The sequence below is a fragment of the Leptodactylus fuscus genome, chromosome 4 (genome assembly GCF_031893055.1).
Source record: "Leptodactylus fuscus isolate aLepFus1 chromosome 4, aLepFus1.hap2, whole genome shotgun sequence".
NCBI lineage: Eukaryota > Metazoa > Chordata > Amphibia > Anura > Leptodactylidae > Leptodactylus > Leptodactylus fuscus.
The window spans coordinates 215,861,706-215,884,939 of record NC_134268.1 but is presented as its reverse complement, the minus strand read 5'-3'; the positions used below and the strand labels follow the sequence as shown (position 1 = coordinate 215,884,939).

The 23,234-nt window shown below is 41.5% G+C and overlaps 1 protein-coding gene across 1 annotated transcript; it reads right to left on the bottom strand.

The window, feature by feature from the left end:
• Positions 1 to 493: 493 nt before the first annotated feature.
• Positions 494 to 2,369, bottom strand: NXPH1 (neurexophilin 1). The gene is made up of 2 exons (XM_075272021.1): positions 2,364 to 2,369; positions 494 to 2,262 (listed from the first exon to the last, which is right to left on the bottom strand). The coding sequence occupies exons 1-2, from the start codon at positions 2,367 to 2,369 to the stop codon at positions 1,501 to 1,503; spliced, it is 768 nt and encodes a 255-aa protein (XP_075128122.1). The 3' UTR covers positions 494 to 1,500.
• Positions 2,370 to 23,234: the final 20,865 nt, after the last annotated feature.

Here is a 23,234-nt window from a genome sequence, read left to right as displayed (position 1 = left end):
GAGATAGATAGATAGATAATAGATAGATAATAGATAGATAAATAGATAGATATGAGATAGATAGATAGATAGATAGATAGATAGATAGATAGATAAATAGATAGATAGATAATAGATAGATAAATAGATAGATATGAGATAGATAGATAGATAGATAGATAGATAATAGATAGATAGATAGATAGATAGATAGATAGATAGACGATAGATAGATAGATAGATAGATAGATAGATAGACGATAGATAGATAGATAGATAGATAGATAGATAGATAGATAGACGATAGATAGATAGATAGATAGACGATAGATAGATAGATAGATAGATAGATAGATAATAGATAGATAGATAGATAGATAGATAGATAGATAGATAGAAGATAGATAATGTAATTGCACTTTATTTGAACATTTCAGAATTGAGACACCGACTTCACTCTTTTTTTAAATTCAACGTTATGTATTTTATTTTTATATACAATTCACTTTTTTTTTGTTCTCGTCCAGAAATAAAATATCTAAATGCATACAGACTTCAATGTTGTATATGTTTAGCTTTCGACAATACTTAGCAGAATAAATGCTTTATACATAATTATATCCTCTCGTATTAATGAAGTTTTACAGCTAAGTCGATAAACATGGAATCCTCAAGTCCTCTGATTGTATTTAACCAATAACAAGCGGAGACATTTACTAGTTATATTAAGAAGCTGCTCAAGGAACACTGGTTAAACTATATACAATACAAACCATTCATACAAATGTAGACTAGGATATTGAAGTATACAATATACTGTAAGAAAGATGGCGGCCATTCACAACTTACACAAGGTCAGGTCAACACGACTTAGCTCGGCCTCTGATATCGGGGACACGACACGTTCCAGTATGACCCAGCATAACGTGTAAATTGTAAATGGGTTTCCATCTTTATTTCGGATGGGCTCCAATTGACTCCATTCACCATCATCAATGTGCCTTTGTTGTGTTATGTTTTGTTTAGGGAGCGAAAGATAACCCCGGAGGATTCATCCCGATCGCACACACCTAAGATACAATGTCCTAGATTGTAAAATTCAGACTTCTTATCATCTAGTATAATCAACACCTCCTAGGATGAAGTTGTCAGAGGGCGCAAGTCGCGTGAGGGCGCCATACGAAGGAGCATCGATAAAGACTTCAGTATGGCTAATCCTTTTTGGTTCCATGTAAATCTTTTTTGGGTGTTTTTAGGTGTGTTCCCGTTATATCCACAGTGACTTACACCTAGCGAATGAAATATGGAGCGATGGGGAGGGGGTGGGGGAGGAGGAGGTCAATTGCATCTGATAAATTTCCAATATAAAAGTTTTTTTTCTTGTTATTTTTATACTTTTTTTTATCTTTTGTTATGTAGACACATTCCAGGCAATTGATGGGACTTTCTTGGATACGGTTCCAGCCCAGTCACCTTTTTTTTTTGTTTTCCTTAGAGGTAAGTCTTGCATACGTGTTATTGTCAACCAGAAGGAAAGTAGGGCGTGTCACTGTGATAGTTGTAATCGGGACACACCTTTTGTACTAGTTTATAATCTGTACTATAAAATGATATATAAATACAGATCACCTTGAAGGGCTTGGAGCATAACCAAGATACGTGACTTTGGGTTTGCTCCTGGTAGCATGTTTTTGAAGGGTCATAGTTGCAAAGAGTGTTCTTGGTAGCCTTGTCGACCTTCTCGTATTCGATACGACAATTGAAGGACTTGGAATCTTTAGCGTCGATCACCGTTTGCTGAGCCAAGTCAAACTCCACAATTTTGGTCGGAGGAACCAAGCTCACGGACACATTTCCTTGGCCGGTAGAGTTGTGCCGAAAGTAGACACTGAAGGTTCCATTGCCATGGTCCACAATTTTCCCTGTTATCAACAAATTTAACTTTACAGTTTTGATGTTGGAATGGAAATCCCCCCAACCAAACATTTTCTTAAACTTTCCCGTCTTGACAATTGGCCGTCTTTTGGATCTGGAACGGGGTCCCTGAAGATCTGTCGAGTTCCTCAGCCATTCCCAGAGTTCTTGCTCTGTGTATGGCTCTGGGGTATCATATCTCATATCCAAGGAAGTTTGGTTTTCTTTCCCGCGGAAAGTCTGTGAAAGGAGTCGACTGATAGACAAGTCTTTGTTACTTTCTGTCCATATATGCTTAAGTGTGGATATGGAGCCTCCTGATTTTAAACTTCCAAGTTTCCCACCGCCTGTTATATTTGCACATATCACCTGGAGAGAGAGAATAACATTTGGTAAATTTGGAATTCAGGATAATATGACAACTGACAAGTATACAATTTATGTGTTGAGAATCTTTTTGATATTTTTACCTTCATATTACATCATTCTTAAGGGGGTAAAGGAATATATATTTTTTAATAATTTAAAGAATACCTAACCCTTAAAGGGATCCTATCATTAAAAGTAATTTTTTATGTCCCTAGCAAGTAGGAATAGCCTTAAGAAAGGCTATTCTTCTCCTATCTTTAGATGTCTTCTCCAGGTCACCGTTCGGTATGTAATCTGGTTATCTCGCAGCACTGGGGGCGGTCCCTAGTGGTCAAACAGCATTGGGGGTGTTCCCAATGCTGTCAGAGAAGCCTCCATCTTCTTCAGGAAGGGGATCTTCACTTGTCCTCTTCCGGTAGTGGCTTCAAACTTCTAGGCCTGAAGCCTAGGGTAAAGCCAACTGCGCATACCTGCTGGTCACAAGAAAATGGCCGCTTACAATACTGTGTAAGCGGTCATTTTCTTGTGGCCTGTGGGCATGCTCAGTCGGCTTTGCCCTAGACCCGAGGCCTAGAAATTTGAAGCCACCACCGGAAGAGGACGTGTGAAGAGTCCGTTCCTGAAGAAGATGGAGGCGGCGCTGGAGAGTTCTCTCACAGCATTGGGGACACCCCCAGTGCTGTTTGAGCGCTGGGGACCGCCCCCAGTGCTGCGAGAGAACTCATTTGCATACCGACGAAAACCGAGATTTCTACTGAATGTCGGCATGGAGAAGACATCTAAAGGTATGAGAAGAATAGCCTTTCTTAAGGCTATTCCTAAACGTTAGGGACAAAAAAAATTGACATTTAATGACAAGATCCCTTTAAAATGTCTTCCATAGACAACTCACAACGAAGATAGGAGATCTGGAATCTGCTTTCTTGCAGTCACACAGAAGCAGAAGTGGCATATAGGACATTATAGAGATGCCCTGACCAGTGTTGATGTGAATTATCCTCTTGGAGTGAGATGAAAAACTTATTGTTGTCTCTCTTTTCCCTCTCGGCTCTCCTCCCTTTGCCACTACCCTCTCCATAGAGTTCCAAGGATATCATGTAATCTAATCCCTCCATGATCTGACAGTCAATCTTGGAAGACTTAGATGGATTTAGCAGAGATTTCAGAGTGCATATCAGTTTAGTAGGGCGGAACTACAATACCTACTGGGTGGCATTGACAAAGGAACACCTAGTGTCTTGTGGTTGGTGAGAGTCCAGATGGTTAGACCCTCACCCACATATTGATGGCTGAACAGTGGTAAACCATTATCCATGATGTGAACATTGGCATTGACTATACATAGCACCAGGTCTGAAACTAAATCTCAGCCCGTCCACTTCAATGGGATGAACATTGTGGTGCCATTGACAGAGGGTTTCCTTGTTGAGATCACAAGGATTCTGAACAGTCAGACCCCACTAATGGCTCTCGTTGTTGATGAACACGATCATCTTTGGGTTATCTGCAACATTTGCATTCCAACTTTTGACATCTGCCAGTATACAGTCCTATGAAAAAGTTTGGGCACCCCTATTAATCTTAATCATTTTTAGTTCTAAATATTTTGGTGTTTGAAGCAGCTATTTCAGTTTGATATATCTAATAACTGATGGACACAGTAATATTTCAGGATTGAAATGAGGTTTATTGTACTAACAGAAAATGTGCAATATGCATTAAACCAAAATTTGACCAGTGCAAAAGTATGGGCACCTGAACAGAAAAGTGCCATTAATATTTAGTAGATTCTCCTTTTGCAGAGATAACAGCCTCTAGTCGCTTCCTGTAGCTTTTAATCAGTTCCTGGATCCTGGATGAAGGGATTTTGGACCATTCCTCTTTACAAAACAATTCAAGTTCAGTTAAGTTTGATGGTCACCGAGCATGGACAGCCCGCTCTCAAATGATCTGAAAACAAAGATTGTTCAACATAGTTGTTCAGGAGAAGGATACAAAACGTTGTCTCAGAGATTTAACCTGTCAGTTTCCACTGTGAGGACCATAGTAAGGAAATGGAAGACCACAGGGACAGTTCTTGTGAAGCCCAGAAGTGGCAGGCCAAGAAAAATATCAGAAAGGCAGAGAAGAAGAATGGTGAGAAGAGTCAAGGACAATCCACAGACACCTCCAAAGAGCTGCAGCATCATCTTGCTGCAGATGGTGTCACTGTGCATCAGTCAACTATACAGCGCACTTTGCACAAGGGGAAGCTGTATGGGAGAGTGATGAGAAAGAAGCCGTTTCTGCAAGCACGCCACAAACAGAGTCGCCTGAGGTATGAAAAAGCACATTTGGAGAAGCCAACTTCATTTTGGAAGAAGGTCCTGTGGACTGATGAAACAAAGATTGAGTTGTTTGGTCATACAAAAAGACGTTATGCATGGCATCCAAAAAAAACAGCATTCCAAGAAAAACACTTGCTACCCACTGTAAAATTTGGTGGAGGTTCCATCATGCTTTGTGGCTGTGTGGCCAATGCCGGCACCGGGAATCTTGTTAAAGTTGAGGGCCGCATGGATTCCACTCAGTATCAGCAGATTCTTGAGAATAATGTTCAAGAATCAGTGACGAAGTTGAAGTTACGCCGGGGATGGATATTTCAGCAAGACAATGATCCAAAACACCGCTCCAAATCGACTCAGGCATTCATGCAGAGGAACAATTACAATGTTCTGGAATGGCCATCCCAGTCCCCAGACCTGAATATCATTGAACATTGAACATCTGTGGGATGATTTGAAGCGGGCTGTCCATGCTCGGTGACCATCAAACTTAACTGAACTTGAATAGTTTTGTAAAGAGGAATGGTCCAAAACCCCTTCATCCAGGATCCAGGAACTGATTAAAAGCTACAGGAAGCGACTAGAGGCAAAAGGAGGAGCTACTAAATATTACTGGCACTTTTCTGTTGAGGTGTCCATACTTTTGCACCGGTCAAATTTTGGTTTAATGCATATTGCACATTTTCTGTTAGTACAATAAACCTCATTTCAATCCTGAAATATTACTGTGTCCATCAGTTATTAGATATATCAAACTGAAATGGCTGCTGCAAACACCAAAATATTTAGAACTAAAAATGATTAAGATTAATAGGGGTGCCCAAACTTTTTCATAGGACTGTACATGGGAACACTCACAAAACATGGTGTGGCACCTCTTTAGAACATTTGTATATGAGTCATATACTTTGGGACCTATTTCCTGGGACAATTCTGCAAAAAAAATGGGATGTTGGGACTTGACTTCTAGGTGGACCGAAACTGGACACAGTGGTGGGTCCATGTCTGGACAATGCCAAAGAGCTCCCTCTCTTCTTCTTATTAGTGGGGTCCAACTTGATGACCCCGTTCCTTCAATGGGCCATGAATTAAGACTGGTACAGACCCAGGTGGCTCTTCTTTGATCTTACATGATTATTTAGTGGATATCTTCCTGTCGGACAGCTGAATCGACTCCATAGAGATTTCTCGACATTCTTCTAAAATATGAAGGTTTCATAGATGAACAGCAAATCAAATAATGTAAGAATCTATTATGAGCCTGACAGACCTATATTTTAAGAAACTGCCAGCCAACGTCGAAGAAATTGCTGTGTCTTCAGAGCATTGGGACCACTTTGATGCACTGTGCATAAAAAGAGCTTTACTTCCCAGACTCCTTCTTGGTGTCTTATCCTTTATGAAGGGATTTGCAAAGTAATCTCTTATAATGGGACTTAATGCAATACAAATGTAAGAAAAATCTGGCAGCTCTGAGGATGGGAATGGTGTGCGGTACAAATGAACAATTTGGAAGGGAAGAAGCAGGATATCGAAGACATGCGAAAAATAAAGAAGAGACACCAGTAATCACTGCTAATAAGAACATTAATTAACACCGTCTCTCATTAGCTTGTATATTCTTAGTAAGTACGAGGGGCTCACGATGATTTACATGTGGATGATTCCCAGACGGTCTCCACCATCCATATATAGAAGCCAAATATCAGGGGAGCTAATAGATAGCTGTCGCTCCTGTGCCCTGATGCTTAAAGGGATTTTCTAGTAAAGGGACTCCGACCTATACTTCAAGTCTCACATACAAACCCTCAACATCTCCTGCCGACTCAGACTCAAGAACATCCACCGAATTTGTCCCTTCCTCACCCAGGAAACTACCAAGACGCTCGTCCAGGCCCTCACAATCTTCTGCTTAGATTACTGTAACACCCTTCTCCATGGACTCCCAGCAAACACCCTCGCCCCCCTCCAGTCCACCTTACACTGTGCTGCTTGCTTAATCCACCTCACCCCCCGATCTTCATCGGCTGCTCCCCTCTGCCAGTCCCTCCACTGGTTACCTATAGCCCAGCGAATTGAGTTCAAGCTACTAACACTGACATACAAAGCCATTCACAACCTGTCGCCTCCATATATCTCTGACCTCATCCACAACCTGTCCCCTCCATATATCTCCGACCTCATCCACAACCTGTCCCCTCCATATATCTCTGACCTCATCCACAACCTGTCCCCTCCATATATCTCTGACCTCATCCACAACCTGTCCCCTCCATATATCTCCGACCTCATCCACAACCTGTCCCCTCCATATATCTCCGACCTCATCCACAACCTGTCCCCTCCATATATCTCCAACCTCATCCACAACCTGTCCCCTCCATATATCTCTGACCTCATCCACAACCTGTCCCCTTCATATATCTCCAACCTCATCCACAACCTGTCCCCTCCATATATCTCCGACCTCATCCACACCCTGTCCCCTCCATATATCTCTGACCTCCTCCACAACCTGGCCCCTCCATATATCTCCGACCTCATCCACAACCTGTCCCCTTCATATATCTCCGACCTCATCCACACCCTGTCCCCTCCATATATCTCTGACCTCATCCACACCCTGTCCCCTCCATATATCTCTGACCTCATCCACAACCTGGCCCCTCCATATATCTCCGACCTCATCCACAACCTGTCCCCTTCATATATCTCCGACCTCATCCACACCCTGTCCCCTCCATATATCTCTGACCTCATCCACACCCTGTCCCCTCCATATATCTCCGACCTCATCCACAACCTGTCCCCTCCATATATCTCTGACCTCATCCACACCCTGTCCCCTCCATATATCTCCGACCTCATCCACAACCTGTCCCCTCCATATATCTCCGACCTCATCCACACCCTGTCCCCTCCATATATCTCTGACCTCCTCCACAACCTGGCCCCTCCATATATCTCCGACCTCATCCACAACCTGTCCCCTTCATATATCTCCGACCTCATCCACACCCTGTCCCCTCCATATATCTCTGACCTCATCCACACCCTGTCCCCTCCATATATCTCCGACCTCATCCACAACCTGCCCCCTTCATATATCTCCGACCTCATCCACAACCTGTCCCCTCCATATATCTCCGACCTCATCCACAACCTGTCCCCTCCATATATCTCCGACCTCATCCACACCCTGTCCCCTCCATATATCTCTGACCTAATCTCCCGCTACCTGCCCACACGTAACCTTAGATCCTCCAATGACCTCCTACTCCGCTCTGCCCTCATCCACTCTTCACACAACCGTCTCCAAGATTTCTCCCGTGCATCCCCCATACTCTGGAACTCCTTACCAAGACACATAAGACTGACCCCCACAATCACAGGCTTCAAGAAGGACCTGAAGACTCCCCTATTCAGGAAGGCCTACAACCCCCAATAACACTATCACCGCACTGCCATTTGTACAGTCTCCCCCTCTCCTTCTGTCTCTACCCCTCTCCCGTCATAGATTGTAAGCCCTCGCGGGCAGGGCCCTCTACCCCACTGTGCCAGTTGGTCACTGTTATTATTATATCTACCTGTATATTCTGTGTACTGTATGTAAAGCACCATGGAATTAATCTAATAATGTACATCACCATGGGATTAATCTAACAATGTACAGCACCATGGAAATAATATAATAATGTACAGAGCACCATGGCATTAATATAATGCCCCATGGAATTAATCTGATGTACAGAAACATGGAATTAATCTAATAATGTACAGAGCACCTTGGAATTAATATAATAATGTACAGCACCATGGGATTAATATAATACTGTACAGCACTATGGGATTAATATAATAATGTACAGAGCACCTTGGAATTAATATAATAATGTACAGCACCATGGGATTAATATAATAATGTACAGCACCATGGGATTAATATAATAATGTACATCACCATGGGATTAATATAATAATGTACAGCACCATGGGATTAATATAATAATGTACAGCACCATGGGATTAATATAATAATGTACATCACCATGGGATTAATATAATAATGTACAGCACCATGGGATTAATATAATAATGTACAGCACCATGGGATTAATATAATAATGTACAGCACCATGGGATTAATATAATAATGTACAGCACCATGGTGCTCAATAAATAAAGAAGAAGAACACATGAAGTCTACGGAATACCAAAGGAGAGAACCAGCTTTTGCAATGTCTTATGTGTCTATCAATGTGATAAAAATTTGGTTTAAATGAGCATCTATGAGACCTCACAGAAAATAAATGAGCGCTACAATCTGAGCCGCCAGGCAGCTTCTCTGATGGATTTCTTTGAAAAGGAAATGAGCAGCCTGCAAGGTATGAGAACACATACAAGATGCAAAAGACAAAGAAGAACCCCCAGTCTGATAGATTCAGCCTAAATGAGTGTTAATGAGCCCTCAGACTACAAACTGAGCCTCAGACGGCTTCTCTGATGGATTTTTCTATAAGGGAACTGAGCAGCCTGCAATGTAGGAATACCAAAGGAGAACCAGCTTATACAGTGTCTTCTGTACCTATCAGTGTGATAAGGATTTAGCTTAAATAAGAATATGTGAGAACCGGAGATAAGTGACACCATGAAATGAGCCGTCAGATACCTGCTCTGATGGATTTCACTGAAAAGGCAACTGAGCAGCCTTCAATGTACGAGAACACAAGACCTAATGGAAAAATGGGATCCAGGACACCGCTCAACTTATATAGTCAATTCACTTCTTATTAGATGTTCCAGGCGCCCGGTTCTAATGTTCTTTACAGAAACTGCACAAACATGGGATTCTATGTGATCTCATGTCTAATATCTGCAGAAGAGTTTATGAAGGAAGTTTATAGAGTGTAATAGATATGAGCTGGATAGATAGATAGATAGATAGATAGATAGATAGATAGATAGGAGATAGATAGATAGATAGATAGATAGATAGATAGATAGGAGATAGATAGATAGATAGATAGATAGGAGATAGATAATAGATAGATAGATAGATAGATAGATAGATAGATAGATAGATAGATAGGAGATAGATAGATAGATAGATAGATAGATAGATAGGAGATAGATAGATAGATAGATAGATAGATAGATAGGAGATAGATAGATAGATAGATAGATAGATAGATAGATAGATAGAAGATAGCTAGATAGATAGATAGATAGATAGATAGATAGGAGATAGATAGATAGATAGATAGATAGATAGATAGATAGATAGATAGATAGGAGATAGATAGATAGATAGATAGATAGGAGATAGATAGATAGATAGATAGATAGATAGATAGATAGATAGATAGGAGATAGATAGATAGATAGATAGATAGATAGATAGGAGATAGATAGATAGATAGATAGATAGATAGATAGGAGATAGATAGATAGATAGATAGATAGATAGATAGATAGATAGATAGATAGATATGGGATAGAGATAGATAGATAGATAGATAGATAGATAGATAGATAGATAGATAGATAGGAGATAGATAGATAGATAGATAGATAGATAGGAGATAGATAGATAGATAGATAGATAGATAGATAGATAGATAGATATGGATGGATTGTTATATTTTTTTGTACCTGCATCTAGAACTAGTAAACTTTTTTTCCCCTTAGAAACAACACATCAGATTATTGGATGGTCTTATCATCTCTTGTGCCATTTATCAATTTCCTGAGTCAGATGAAAAATGACTTTTCAGAAATGCCATATCCCTGGCAGTGTTCTCTACCTGAGTACAATTCATCAATGCTTCATTGGAAATAAGAAATCTATTTTAGAAGTTGGCGGATTGATGTACGAGGCCGCGGCGTCTCATTGCAGCGTTTTACTCTTCATGTTCAGATATTCTAATGGATTCCATCAAACCTCTGCCAAACTGTTACCTTCATTAGGATTGTTCTATCGGGACGGGTGACGATGACTTGTATGGCGGAGGGGACATTAGGCATCTGCGTGGGGTTTAGTATATTAGTATATGTCTCATGCTGAGGTTTTATCTGTAAAAATATCTTCCTTTAAGGAATATTTGGATAGACAATATCTCCATTGTAATATGACTGCAGTTATTTCATAGGTGTGTGTATACATTTGCAAAAAATACTCCAATGTATCTAAAATAGGCAATTGCGCAGTTTAGAGGGTCTCATAAGACCTCTCTTTAGTGGGTTGTAACAAAGTCCAATGAAAGGCAGATGTTGAGGTTTGGAGGTCGTTGACCTTGCTGTGGAGTGATACATTTTCCTGATACATATTGTATAGCTTTTACCCGCGACTTCGTCCGCAGAACCCTGACCCCTTGCGGGACCCGCCTGGAGCGGTGTGCAGGCTTGTTCCTTTGCCTTGTGTCCACAGCGGGCCCTTCCTAGGCCTGTGGGTCCATGGACCCTCGGGCCCACCCTGCGGCCCGCTGGAACTGTTTAGCTCCTCTCCCTCCTGGCGCCCACCACCCCCCTTTCTCCCTACCCGCTTCCCCATGTGGTCACTCCTTCCTCCTACCCCATGCCCCTTTGGCCCCCAGGAACATGCCCCCTTCCCCCCCCCTAACCCTATGCCCCCTTCTCCCGTGTTACCTACTCCGTGCCCCCTTTTTCCCCCTACCCCATGGCCCCTTCCCCCGTCTTACCTACCCCGTGCCACCCCACCCTGCGGCCCTCTGTAACTCTTTACCTCCTCTCCCTCCTGGTGCCCGCCATCCCTCTTTGTCCCTACCCGCATCCCTATGTGGTCACTCCTTCCTCCTACCCCATGCACCCTTCCCCCGTCTTACTTACCCCGTGCCCCCTTTTCCCCCCACCAGACCCTGCCGACCGTGTGTCCCCTTTCTCCCTACCAACCTGTGGCCCCGTCCTCACCACACCCTGGGCTTCCCGTGCACAGATGTTCCGACTTGTAGTGTCCAGAGACGGCAGACGCTGTGAGACAGCTGGCCGAACCAGCGTTCCAGAGCGCGATGCAGGTGACCCACTGTCCGGCCGTGGCAGAGTACTGCAGTCCCGTGGTAAGGCCACACACGTGGGGCAGCGTATGGACTTGTCGCTGCCCTGGAGTAGAGGCCCTTGTGCAGGATGCTCCGGAGCTCTCAGAGACGCCATGTTGGTGTGGACGGCGGCCGGACGATAACTCCACCCACATAGAGAAGCGGCACCCAATGAGGTGAGCTGCTGAAAGGGCTGGGATAACGTCATCCCAGGTCCTACAGCGTGCCGGGTCCTGCAGCGAACCATGAGAAGCATCGGGCATGGGAGTGAATTGCGGTGGTGTATGGGAATTCCATGTAGCCTATCGTTCAATCCGGGACCCAAGGTATGTATGTGCGCAATTTCAGACAAATCCGTTTGCCCGTGTAGGTGTGATTGAGGAACAAACATCCAAATACACAAACACATAAACATCCAAACACACATACTTTCACCTTTATACTATTAGTAGGATATACAGTACTATATGGATGTCAAAGACCCTAAACCATCCTCGATTGACCAGAACGGTTGAGCGCTGCTCTGGAGGACTTAATGCTGTCATGTATTCCATGGCCTCCCCTTCATTTGAAGACCTTTGACCACCCACAGCTTCCCTCACAACAATATCTGATCACTCCGTCCTGATACCGGGTTGCCAAATTTGGGATACCCCTTTCAAAAAGTTCCAAAAAACCTGGTGGTAGCCGCTTGGAAATCCTTTTAATAATTGAAATTTCTGCCATGTTAAATACACAGCAGGTAACTTTTGTCAGATTTTTCTTGAAGGAGACATGGTCTTGAATATCTTCTTAAGTAAGAACCTTCAAACAACAATATATCCTGTAGCCACTCAAACCTATTTTCTGGATAAAATATGTGACCCTTATCTATTCCCTCCACTGACGTGGCCAATGGCATCTTGAAGGCATGAAAGTAGGAGATATCAGACATCAAAGGGAAGAGGCTTCTTATATCAATATATTCCACTCTGGAAACGGACACTGGATGCAAATAAGAGACAGGTAAGTCCCCGGTGGTGACATGAGACGGACGATCCCTGTCTAATCCAAAGCCCACCGGCCAATTCTCTCTCCTGCATATTCAGTTCTTACGACTCTTGCGGGTCTTCGCGCACACTGACAGCTTTGCATATTTGTCAGCGACGATAACTCTTATCCTGAAGTCAAAACCCAGATCTGGACTTTGTGAATTTTTATGATTTGTTGTAAAGAGCCCTACTCCAAGCTGCCCAGATAACCTGGGTCTATTATACAGATATCAGCAGGTATAAGGAGCCTGAAGGATTTGGCAGGGGTGGAAAAAAAATTCTGCACGGTAGGAATGCTTTCAGAGATGGAAGGGTTAATAGTTTGCACATGTACATAGCACCACCAGCTAAGCATGCATGTACTCTGAAGGGGAAGAGCCAAGAAAGCTGCGGCCTCCAACACCACCGGATGTAGAATATAAGGATTGGACATGGTGATCGTGATCGTCCTCTCCCCCCTACACCTGTCAGAGGAGGAACGTCAGGACAAGAGGTGAGCAAATCAATTGGTTGCAGATTTCCCATACGTATAAGATTCCTTCAAACCCCCAAATTTATGGATTGCCTTTGGACAAATCGCTCAAAATGGAAACTGGATATAACTAGAAAGCTACTAGTCCACAGTCACGGTTGCCAATTTCTGGTTTTGCCTATATAATCCAGGTCACTCATGGATTAATGATAGGGACTCATTTTGGGTTACCCATGTGCCAAAATGGGTTACCCATGTTACCCATGTTGGGTTACCCATTTTGAGTTACCCATGTGCCACAATTAGGTTACCCATGTTGGGTTACCCATGTGCCAAAATTAGGTCATTGACCTGCTTATGAAAGTAAGTCAATGAATGCAAGAAAACAGCCAATGGCGACTTGACCACGAGCTTCCAATTGCCATTGGCTATCATTTCTTTATTTTTGATGGCCTGGAGTGACAAAACCCAAATAACCAAAACTTTAGACCATGCAGTTGACTCTACTCTTGGCTTGGCTTGACGTTCAAGAGCAACTGGAGCACTTTCCTATGGACCAAATTTAATCAATCCAAATTAAATTGGATGCCGAATCAAGATCCTAAAGTAATCTCGCGAGATTCACTCGTCTTGGGTCCGGAAGCCCCGTACATGTTTCATGTTGTTTGGATTCTACTAAAATCAGTGGGTTCCACCAACATTAATGTAATGTGTATGGTCGGATTTAGACTAGTTCATGTTTCCTTTTATTGTTACCGAAATTCTCCTCCGACTGCACTGCAGCCCATACAATGCCATGACCCCATTTCCTGACCATGGAAAGTATCACATAGTAGAGAATCCCTGTTTTTCTGACGATACCCTACTGGATGGTCACCAAATCTTGTCTTTCGGACTGACAGAGTAGATATTTCTCTCCGCTGGTTTCCCGCTTAGCCTTAGCCTATCGTCCCTTTAAGACGCAATTTCTTTTCACTGTACGACCTTATATGGAGCTTTAGATTTCGATGTGATTTTATTCACACAGAGCCTGTATAGATAGATTTATGTTGGTTTTATCTGTAATCCAAATAGCCTTTAATCCTGTTTTGTGAAGAGATTTGAGGACTGGACACCGGATAACTTATCCGCAGCTATTTCTATATTACAAAGATTTTATGGTATAAACGGTAATGCACAGAAATTCTGACCAGTAGTCTTCAACATGGAGGATAAAACTTGTACAAGGAGGTAAATACGTTCAGATGAGTGTAGGTGGAGAATGATGGGAACGCGGTCTCATCACATCAGTTGATCGCAATATTTTGCAGAGGGAAGACAACTGTTATTAACAGGATGGATAAAAATTTACATGGGTGTCCTTGAGCAGTACGGTTGAGCAATTGGGATCGGAAAAGATCGGATTCCGAGTAAATTTCACGATCGTGATCGGGTTCCAATCCCGCCTAAAAAAGATCTGGAACGGAGTTCCAATCCCGATCGCTCAACTTACCTGCACAGATCCGCTGCTGCTGCTCCCCGTTCTTCTCGCTCCTTTTCTCTCTCCTTCACATGCCTTCAGCGCGCCGTGCGCGCCCCCGCCTCCCAGGCTAGTGTTAGAGATGCTGGGAGAAGGCAGGGCTTGTGGCTTAGGAGAGTGTGGGCGGGTACTGGGAGGGGAGACGTGAGTGATGCACTCACGTCTCCCCGCCCTGTACCCGCCCACACTCTCCTAAGACACAACAAGATCCACCTACTCCCAGCATCAGTAACACTAGCTAGGGAGGCAGGGACGCGCACGGCGCTCTGAAGGCATGTGAAGGATAGAGAAAAGGAGCAAGAAAAACGGTGAACGGCAGCACCAGCAGATCTGTGCAGGTAAGTTGAGAGATCGGGATTGGAACTCCGTTCCCAATCTTTTTTAGGCAGGGGAAACTAAGTAGCTGGGGGATTTTTTTTTAATCACTACACAGCATGTAGTCCAAAAATTGAAGCGTTCAATTTTTGGACTCCATGCTGTGTAGTGAATAGGATCGTTTTTAAAATCCGATCTTCCATCATTAAAAAAAATCCCATTGACTTGCATTAGGATCAGAATTAGGATCGGGATCGGAAGGAAAATGATCGGAAATCGGATTTAAAAAAAAATCCTGAAATCTCCAGATTGGTTCAGCCCTATTGAGCAGTCCACCATAGCCCTCCATTATGGCTCATACTGGGACATACCAACTGGGAGATCATAGGATGTTTATATACCATTAGGGGTTGTTTTGAAGTCATAAGGCAAATTTTGGAAACACAAAAATTTTTTACCAAAATTTATGAACACTATACGAAATTGTTCCAAAGTACGTGCACCCATAGAATCAATTCTCTGTGTAACCTCAAGACATGGCAGCCACGGGGTAGAGGGGGGCGCCAAAGGTTATAGGGGAAATCAGTAGAAAATAAAAATAATATGAAAATGTCCCCCAAGGGTCAATTATGACCTTATGATGGGGGGAGGGGGCAGTGTATAAAAAATAGCTAAATAAAAAGAACAAAAATATAAAGTAAAAATAAACATGATGCTGCTACTAGGTGAAAGGTTCTAGCCCAGCCCACTATGTATGTATAATAAATCCCTATGTGACGTAAAAAATGTTAAAATAATTCAACAGAAAAACACATTATTGCCCTCAAAACATGTACAAAAAAAAAAAAAAAATCCAATCCTGAACCAGGGAAAATGGCCCAGGACTGAAGTGGTTAAACTGCGAACTCAAGGGTGGATATTCCTGTAAATGTCAGTGTCTACCAGTGAGTGACATCACTGTATCCACGTCATGATGTCATCATGTCATATTAATATATTCATTCCCTATGTATACACCATATATATATCTGTGCATCCATCATAGTCGGACGCCATGGAGGTAGACGCGATCTCTTGTTCTCCGTCACTCGATGGACACTTTGTTATTGTGACTCCGTTCTCCTGCAACAGCCCAGAAGATATTCTGTATCTCACGTACAAAAGGACTGAATTTTCTCAGCCAAGTTCCATTGTTGCGAGGCCCTTGGTGTTTCGCACGCTCGGCTGCAGCAGTGCCAGGAGAAGCCTCTTTAGTGCATTTGTGTATTCATTGGTGAACGACTAATGTAACATTTAGATTACACAACGGTTCTGATTACATTTGCATGCGTTAGAGATGCATCTGGTGGAAGCGGGTCCGACTGGGGCACGCGGCGGCGTCACCCAGCCAATCTGCATAGTGAGACAGTGGGGCGGCTGTGCAAGAACAACCCCGGCCCTGCAATCTGCCAGCACAGAGGCGCCTTTGTCGTGTCATTTAGGAAGCAAATTCGCTAATGATTTAATGATTAAGCAAAGTGAAAGTCGTCATTAATATCGATCTCATAGGAATTCGCTCCCAATACGAGGAGCCGCCGGGATCAGCTCCAGCTCACGGCGAAACTTGGTCGCGCTTACAATCCTAATGAAATATGGAGCAGAACGAGCGGCGTTGTCCTGAGCCTGAGGGAAGATGATTATATATATATACAGTCCTATGAAAAAGTTTGGGCACCCCTATTAATCTTAATCATTTTTAGTTCTAAATATTTTGGTATTTGCAACAGCCATTTCAGTTTGATATATCTAATAACTGATGGACACAGTAATATTTCAGGATTGAAATGAGGTTTATTGTACTAACAGAAAATGCGCAATATGCATTAAACCAAAATTTGACCGGTGCAAAAGTATGGGCACCTCAACAGAAAAGTGACATTAATATTTAGTAGATCCTCCTTTTGCAAAGATAACAGCCTCTAGTCGCTTCCTGTAGCTTTTAATCAGTTCCTGGATCCTGGATAAAGGTATTTTGGACAAACAATTCAAGTTCAGTTAAGTTAGATGGTGGCCGAGCATGGACAGCCCGCTTCAAATGATCCCACAGATGTTCAATGATATTCAGGTCTGGGGACTGGGATGGCCATTCCAGAACATTGTAATTGTTCCTCTGCATGAATGCCTGAGGATTTGGAGCGGTGTTTTGGATCATTGTCTTGCTGAAATATCCATCCCCGGCGTAACTTCAACTTCGTCACTGATTCTTGAACATTATTCTCAAGAATCTGCTGATACTGAGTGGAATCCATGCGACCCTCAACTTTAACAAGATTCCCGATGCCGGCATTGGCCACACAGCCCCAAAGCATGATGGAACCTCCACCAAATTTTACAGTGGGTAGCATGTGTTTTTCTTGGAATGCTGTTTCTTTTTGGACGCCATGCATAACGCCTTTTTTTTTTATAACCAAACAACTCAATTTTTGTTTCCAAAATGAAGCTGCCTTGTCCAAATGTGCTTTTTCATACCTCAGGCAACTCTATTTGTGGCGTACGTGCAGAAACGGCTTCTTTCTCATCACTCTCCCATACAGCTTCTCCTTGTGCAAAGTGCGCTGTATAGTTGACCGATGCACAGTGACACCATCTGCAGCAAGATGATGCTGCAGCTCTTTGGAGGTGTCTGTGGATTGTCCTTGACTCTTCTCACCATTCTTCTTCTCTGCCTTTCTGATATTTTTCTTGGCCTGCCACTTCTGGGCTTAACAAGAACTGTCCCTGTGGTCTTCCATTTCCTTACTATGTTCCTCACAGTGGAAACTGACAGGTTAAATCTCTGAGACAACTTTTTGTATCCTTCCCCTGAACAACTATGTTGAACAATCTTTGTTTTCAGATCATTTGAGAGCGGGCTGTCCATGCTCGGCGACCATCAAACTTAACTGAACTTGAATTGTTTTGTAGAAAGAAATGGTCCAAAATCCCTTCATCCAGGATCCAGGAACTGATTAAAAGCTACAGGAAGCGACTAGAGGCTGTTATCTTTGCAAAAGGAGGATCTACTAAATATTAATGTCACTTTTCTGTTGAGGTGCCCATACTTTTGCACCGGTCAAATTTTGGTTTAATGCATATTGCGCATTTTCTGTTAGTACAATAAACCTCATTTCAATCCTGAAATATTACTGTGTCCATCAGTTATTAGATATATCAAACTGAAATGGCTGTTGCAAACACCAAAATATTTAGAACTAAAAATGATTAAGATTAATAGGGGTGCCCAAACTTTTTCATAGGACTGTATATACACAATGCAGTAGGAGATAGGACTGTATACACCAAGTATAGAACATTCTGAGAATATAACATACCATACATAGCGCTATAGTACTCATATACATACAAGCAGATTGGATATATATATATATATTATATATATATATATATATATATATATATACACTCTATACACATAGAACACACACATGTATTGCAAGACAAATATTTGCTGCCCAGATATTACACATAGGACTGTAATTTCCTCTTATTTTTTGGATACATAGTACACTATGGGACGTGAATATCCCACAGCAGATGCTAGAGGCGATGTATCTTCCTAGTAGCCGCCACCGCGCTGAACCTTCCAAGCTTTGCTTTCTACGCACTATGAAGAACGCCGCACGTCGACCCAGATAACATATCATACTGGGAACTGGCGGAACATAATATGGTCTCTCTGGTGTCTGAGCAACCGGATTCCCAACCAGTAAAGCCATATTATCTGTGATATTCATCAAACTGCTACAAATAGTCACTGGCTACATAAAGTCTCTGTCACTAGGAGGGGGAAATACAATGTATCAATGGGGTCTACAGCGACCTATGAGAGGTCAGTGACCCCCCCCCCCACACCCCACATTCTGATATTTGTCCATGTTCATACATGTAATCTATATCAGATAAGCAGATTTCTGAGACAACATGATTTCATGATATTATGTCACAAAGTGATATGCTGCTGTGCAGGTGTCTAGGTGCTGCCGCACAGTGGTTGTGTTGTGAATTGCAGCATGTCAATGGTTTTATTACTGTGTAGAACTGATTTAATAGAGAAATTGAACTCATGTATAATTTAACCCTTAAAGTGCACCTTCAGTTATAAAAAACAAACAAAAAAAAACAAAACTTTTCATAAATAAATAGTGCGGGTGAATAGAAGAAACTTTGTAACATATCTTATTAAGGAGATCTGCTTCCTTCTCCACATATTAGGCTGTTCTCCTCCTCCTTATCTTCACTCACAATGGATATTTATACTGAATTCTTCACTCTATTTCACTCACAAAGAGAAATCTATGGAGAGGGGGAGGGGGAGGAGGATGTTAAATGACTGACTGCTTCATGCTGTGCACTGCTAGACTCTTTTTTTAAACATATCAGTGATAAGAGAGCTCTCGCAGTGTAGCATGGTGTGTGTTTTTTTCCAGTATTGTCCTCTGCCCTCCATTGACTTCTATTAAAAATGTAGTTAAGCCTGATAAATTGAGAAGGATACATCTATCCTAAACCAGGAATATAACAAAGTCTCTTACAGTCACCTCTACTAGTCAGTTCTTAAGAGTTGTATAATAGGAGATGCACATGAAGTAATATATTCTGTATTTATTTCACATATCTATCTACAGTGTCTATCTATCTATCTATCTATCTATCTATCTATCTATCTATCTATCTATCTATGTATCTATCTCCTATCTATCTATCTCCTATCTATCTATCTATCTATCTATCTATCTCCTATCTATCTATCTATCTATCTATCTATCTATCCATCTACCTTCTATCTATCTATCTATCTATGTATCTATCTCCTATCTATCTATCTCCTATCTATCTATCTATCTATCTATCTATCTATCTCCTATCTATCTATCTATCTATCTATCTATCTATCTATCCATCTACCTTCTATCTATCTATCTCCTATCTATCTATCTATCTATCTATCTATCTATCTCCTGTCTATCTATCTATCTATCTATCTATCTATCTATCTATCTATCCATCTACCTCCTATCTATCTATCTATCTATCTATCTATCTATCTATCTATCCATCTACCTCCTATCTATCTATCTATCTATCTATCTATCTATCTCCTATCTATCTATCTATCTATCTATCTATCTCCTGTCTATCTATCTATCTATCTATCTATCTATCTATCTATCTATCTATCCATCTACCTCCTATCTATCTATCTATCTATCTATCTATCTATCTATCTATCTATCTATCTCCTGTCTATCTATCTATCTATCTATCTATCTATCTCCTGTCTATCTATCTATCTATCTATCTATCTATCTATCTATCTATCTATCTATCTCCTGTCTATCTATCTATCTATCTATCTATCTATCTATCTATCTTCTATCTATCTATCTACAGTGTCTATCTATCTATCTATCTATCTATCTATCTATCTATCTATCTATCTATCCCTCTATCTCCTATCTATCTATCTCCTATCTATCTATCTATCTATCTATCTATCTATCTATTGCTCTATCTCCTATCTATCTATCTATCTATCTATCTATCTATCTATCTCCTATCTATCTATCTATCTATCTATCTATCTATCTAATATCTATCTATCTCCTATCTATCTATCTATCTATCTATCCCTCTATCTCCTATCTATCTATCTCCTATCTATCTATCTATCTATCTATCTATCTATCTATCTATCTATCTATCTATCTATGTATCTATCTCCTATCTATCTATCTCCTATCTATCTCCTATCTATCTATCTATCTATCTATCTATCTATCTATCTATCTCCTATCTATCTATCTATCTATCTCCTATCTATCTATCTATCTATCTATCTATCTATCTATCTATCTATCTCCTATCTATCTATCTATCTATCTATCTATCTTCTATCTATCTATCTACAGTGTCTATCTATCTATCTATCTATCTATCTATCTATCTCCTATCTATCTATCTATCTATCTATCTATCTATCTATCTATCCCTCTATCTCCTATCTATCTATCTCCTATCTATCTATCTATCTATCTATCTATCTATCTATCTATCTATCTCCTATCTATCTATCTATCTATCTATCTATCTATCTATCTGCTATCTATCTATCTATCTATCTATCTCCTATCTATCTATCTATCTATCTATCTATCTAATATCTATCTATCTCCTATCTATCTATCTATCTATCTATCTATCTATCTATCTATCTATCTATCCCTCTATCTCCTATCTATCTCCTATCTATCTATGTATCTATCTATCTATCTATCTATCCCTCTATCTCCTATCTATCTATCTCCTATCTATCTATCTATCTATCTATCTATCTATCTATCTCCTATCTATCTATCTATCTATCTATCTATCTATCTATCTATCTATCTATCTATCTAATATCTATCTATCATCTATCTATCTATCTATCTATCTCACTCCTATCTATTAGAGATGAGCGAACAGTGTTCTATCGAACTCATGTTCGATCGGATATTAGGCTGTTCGGCATGTTCGAATCGAATCGAACACCGCGTGGTAAAGTGCGCCATTACTCGATTCCCCTCCCACCTTCCCTGGCGCCTTTTTTGCTCCAATAACAGCGCAGGGTAGGTGGGACAGGAACTACGACACCGGTGACGTTGAAAAAAGTAGGCAAAACCCATTGGCTGCCGAAAACATGTGACCTCTAATTTAAAAGAACAGCGCCGCCCAGCTTCGCGTCATTCTGAGCTTGCAATTCACCGAGGACGGAGGTTTCCGTCCAGCTAGCTAGGGCTTAGATTCTGGGTAGGCAGGGACAGGCTAGGATAGGAAGGAGAAGACAACCAACAGCTCTTGTAAGAGCTAAATTCCAGGGAGAAGCTTGTCAGTGTAACGTGGCACTGACGGGCTCAATCGCCGCAACCCAGCTTTCCCAGGATCCTGAATGGAATACACTGTCAGTGTATTCCCGTATACCCGATATATACCCCGATACCCGTTCCAACGGTGTGCCCCCCCACCTTCACCCCAGAAATACCCTGCAAGTCCCCTAGCAATAGAATTGGGGCTATATACACCCACAATTTTTACTACTGGTATACAGTGCCATTGTCTGACTGGGAATTCAAAGAATATATTGGGAATACAAATACCCTCATTTCTTGCTACTGCCATATAGTGCCAGTTTCTGACTGGTAATTCAAAGAATATATTGGGGTTACGTGCACCCACAATTTTTACTACTGGTATACAGTGCCATTGTCTGACTGGGAATTCAAAGAATATATTGGGAATACAAATACCCTCATTTCTTGCTACTGCCATATAGTGCCAGTGTCTGACTGGGAATTCAAAGAATATATTGGGGTTACGTGCACCCACAATTTTTACTACTGGTATACAGTGCCATTGTCTGACTGGGAATTCAAAGAATATATTGGGGTTATAAATACCCTCATTTCTTGCTACTGCCATATAGTGCCAGTTTCTGACTGGTAATTCAAAGAATATATTGGGGTTACGTGCACCCACAATTTTTACTACTGGTATACAGTGCCATTGTCTGACTGGGAATTCAAAGAGTATATTGGGAATACAAATACCCTCATTTCTTGCTACTGCCATATAGTGCCAGTGTCTGACTGGGAATTCAAAGAATATATTGGGGTTACGTGCACCCACAATTTTTACTACTGGTATACAGTGCCATTGTCTGACTGGGAATTCAAAGAATATATTGGGAATACAAATACCCTCATTTCTTGCTACTGCCATATAGTGCCATTGTCTGACTGGGAATTCAAAGAATATATTGGGAATACAAATACCCTCATTTCTTGCTACTGCCATATAGTGCCAGTGTCTGACTGGGAATTCAAAGAATATATTGGGGTTACGTGCACCCACAATTTTTACTACTGGTATACAGTGCCATTGTCTGACTGGGAATTCAAAGAATATATTGGGAATACAAATACCCTCATTTCTTGCTACTGCCATATAGTGCCAGTGTCTGACTGGGAATTCAAAGAATATATTGGGGTTACGTGCACCCACAATTTTTACTACTGGTATACAGTGCCATTGTCTGACTGGGAATTCAAAGAATATATTGGGAATACAAATACCCTCATTTCTTGCTACTGCCATATAGTGCCAGTTTCTGACTGGTAATTCAAAGAATATATTGGGGTTACGTGCACCCACAATTTTTACTACTGGTATACAGTGCCATTG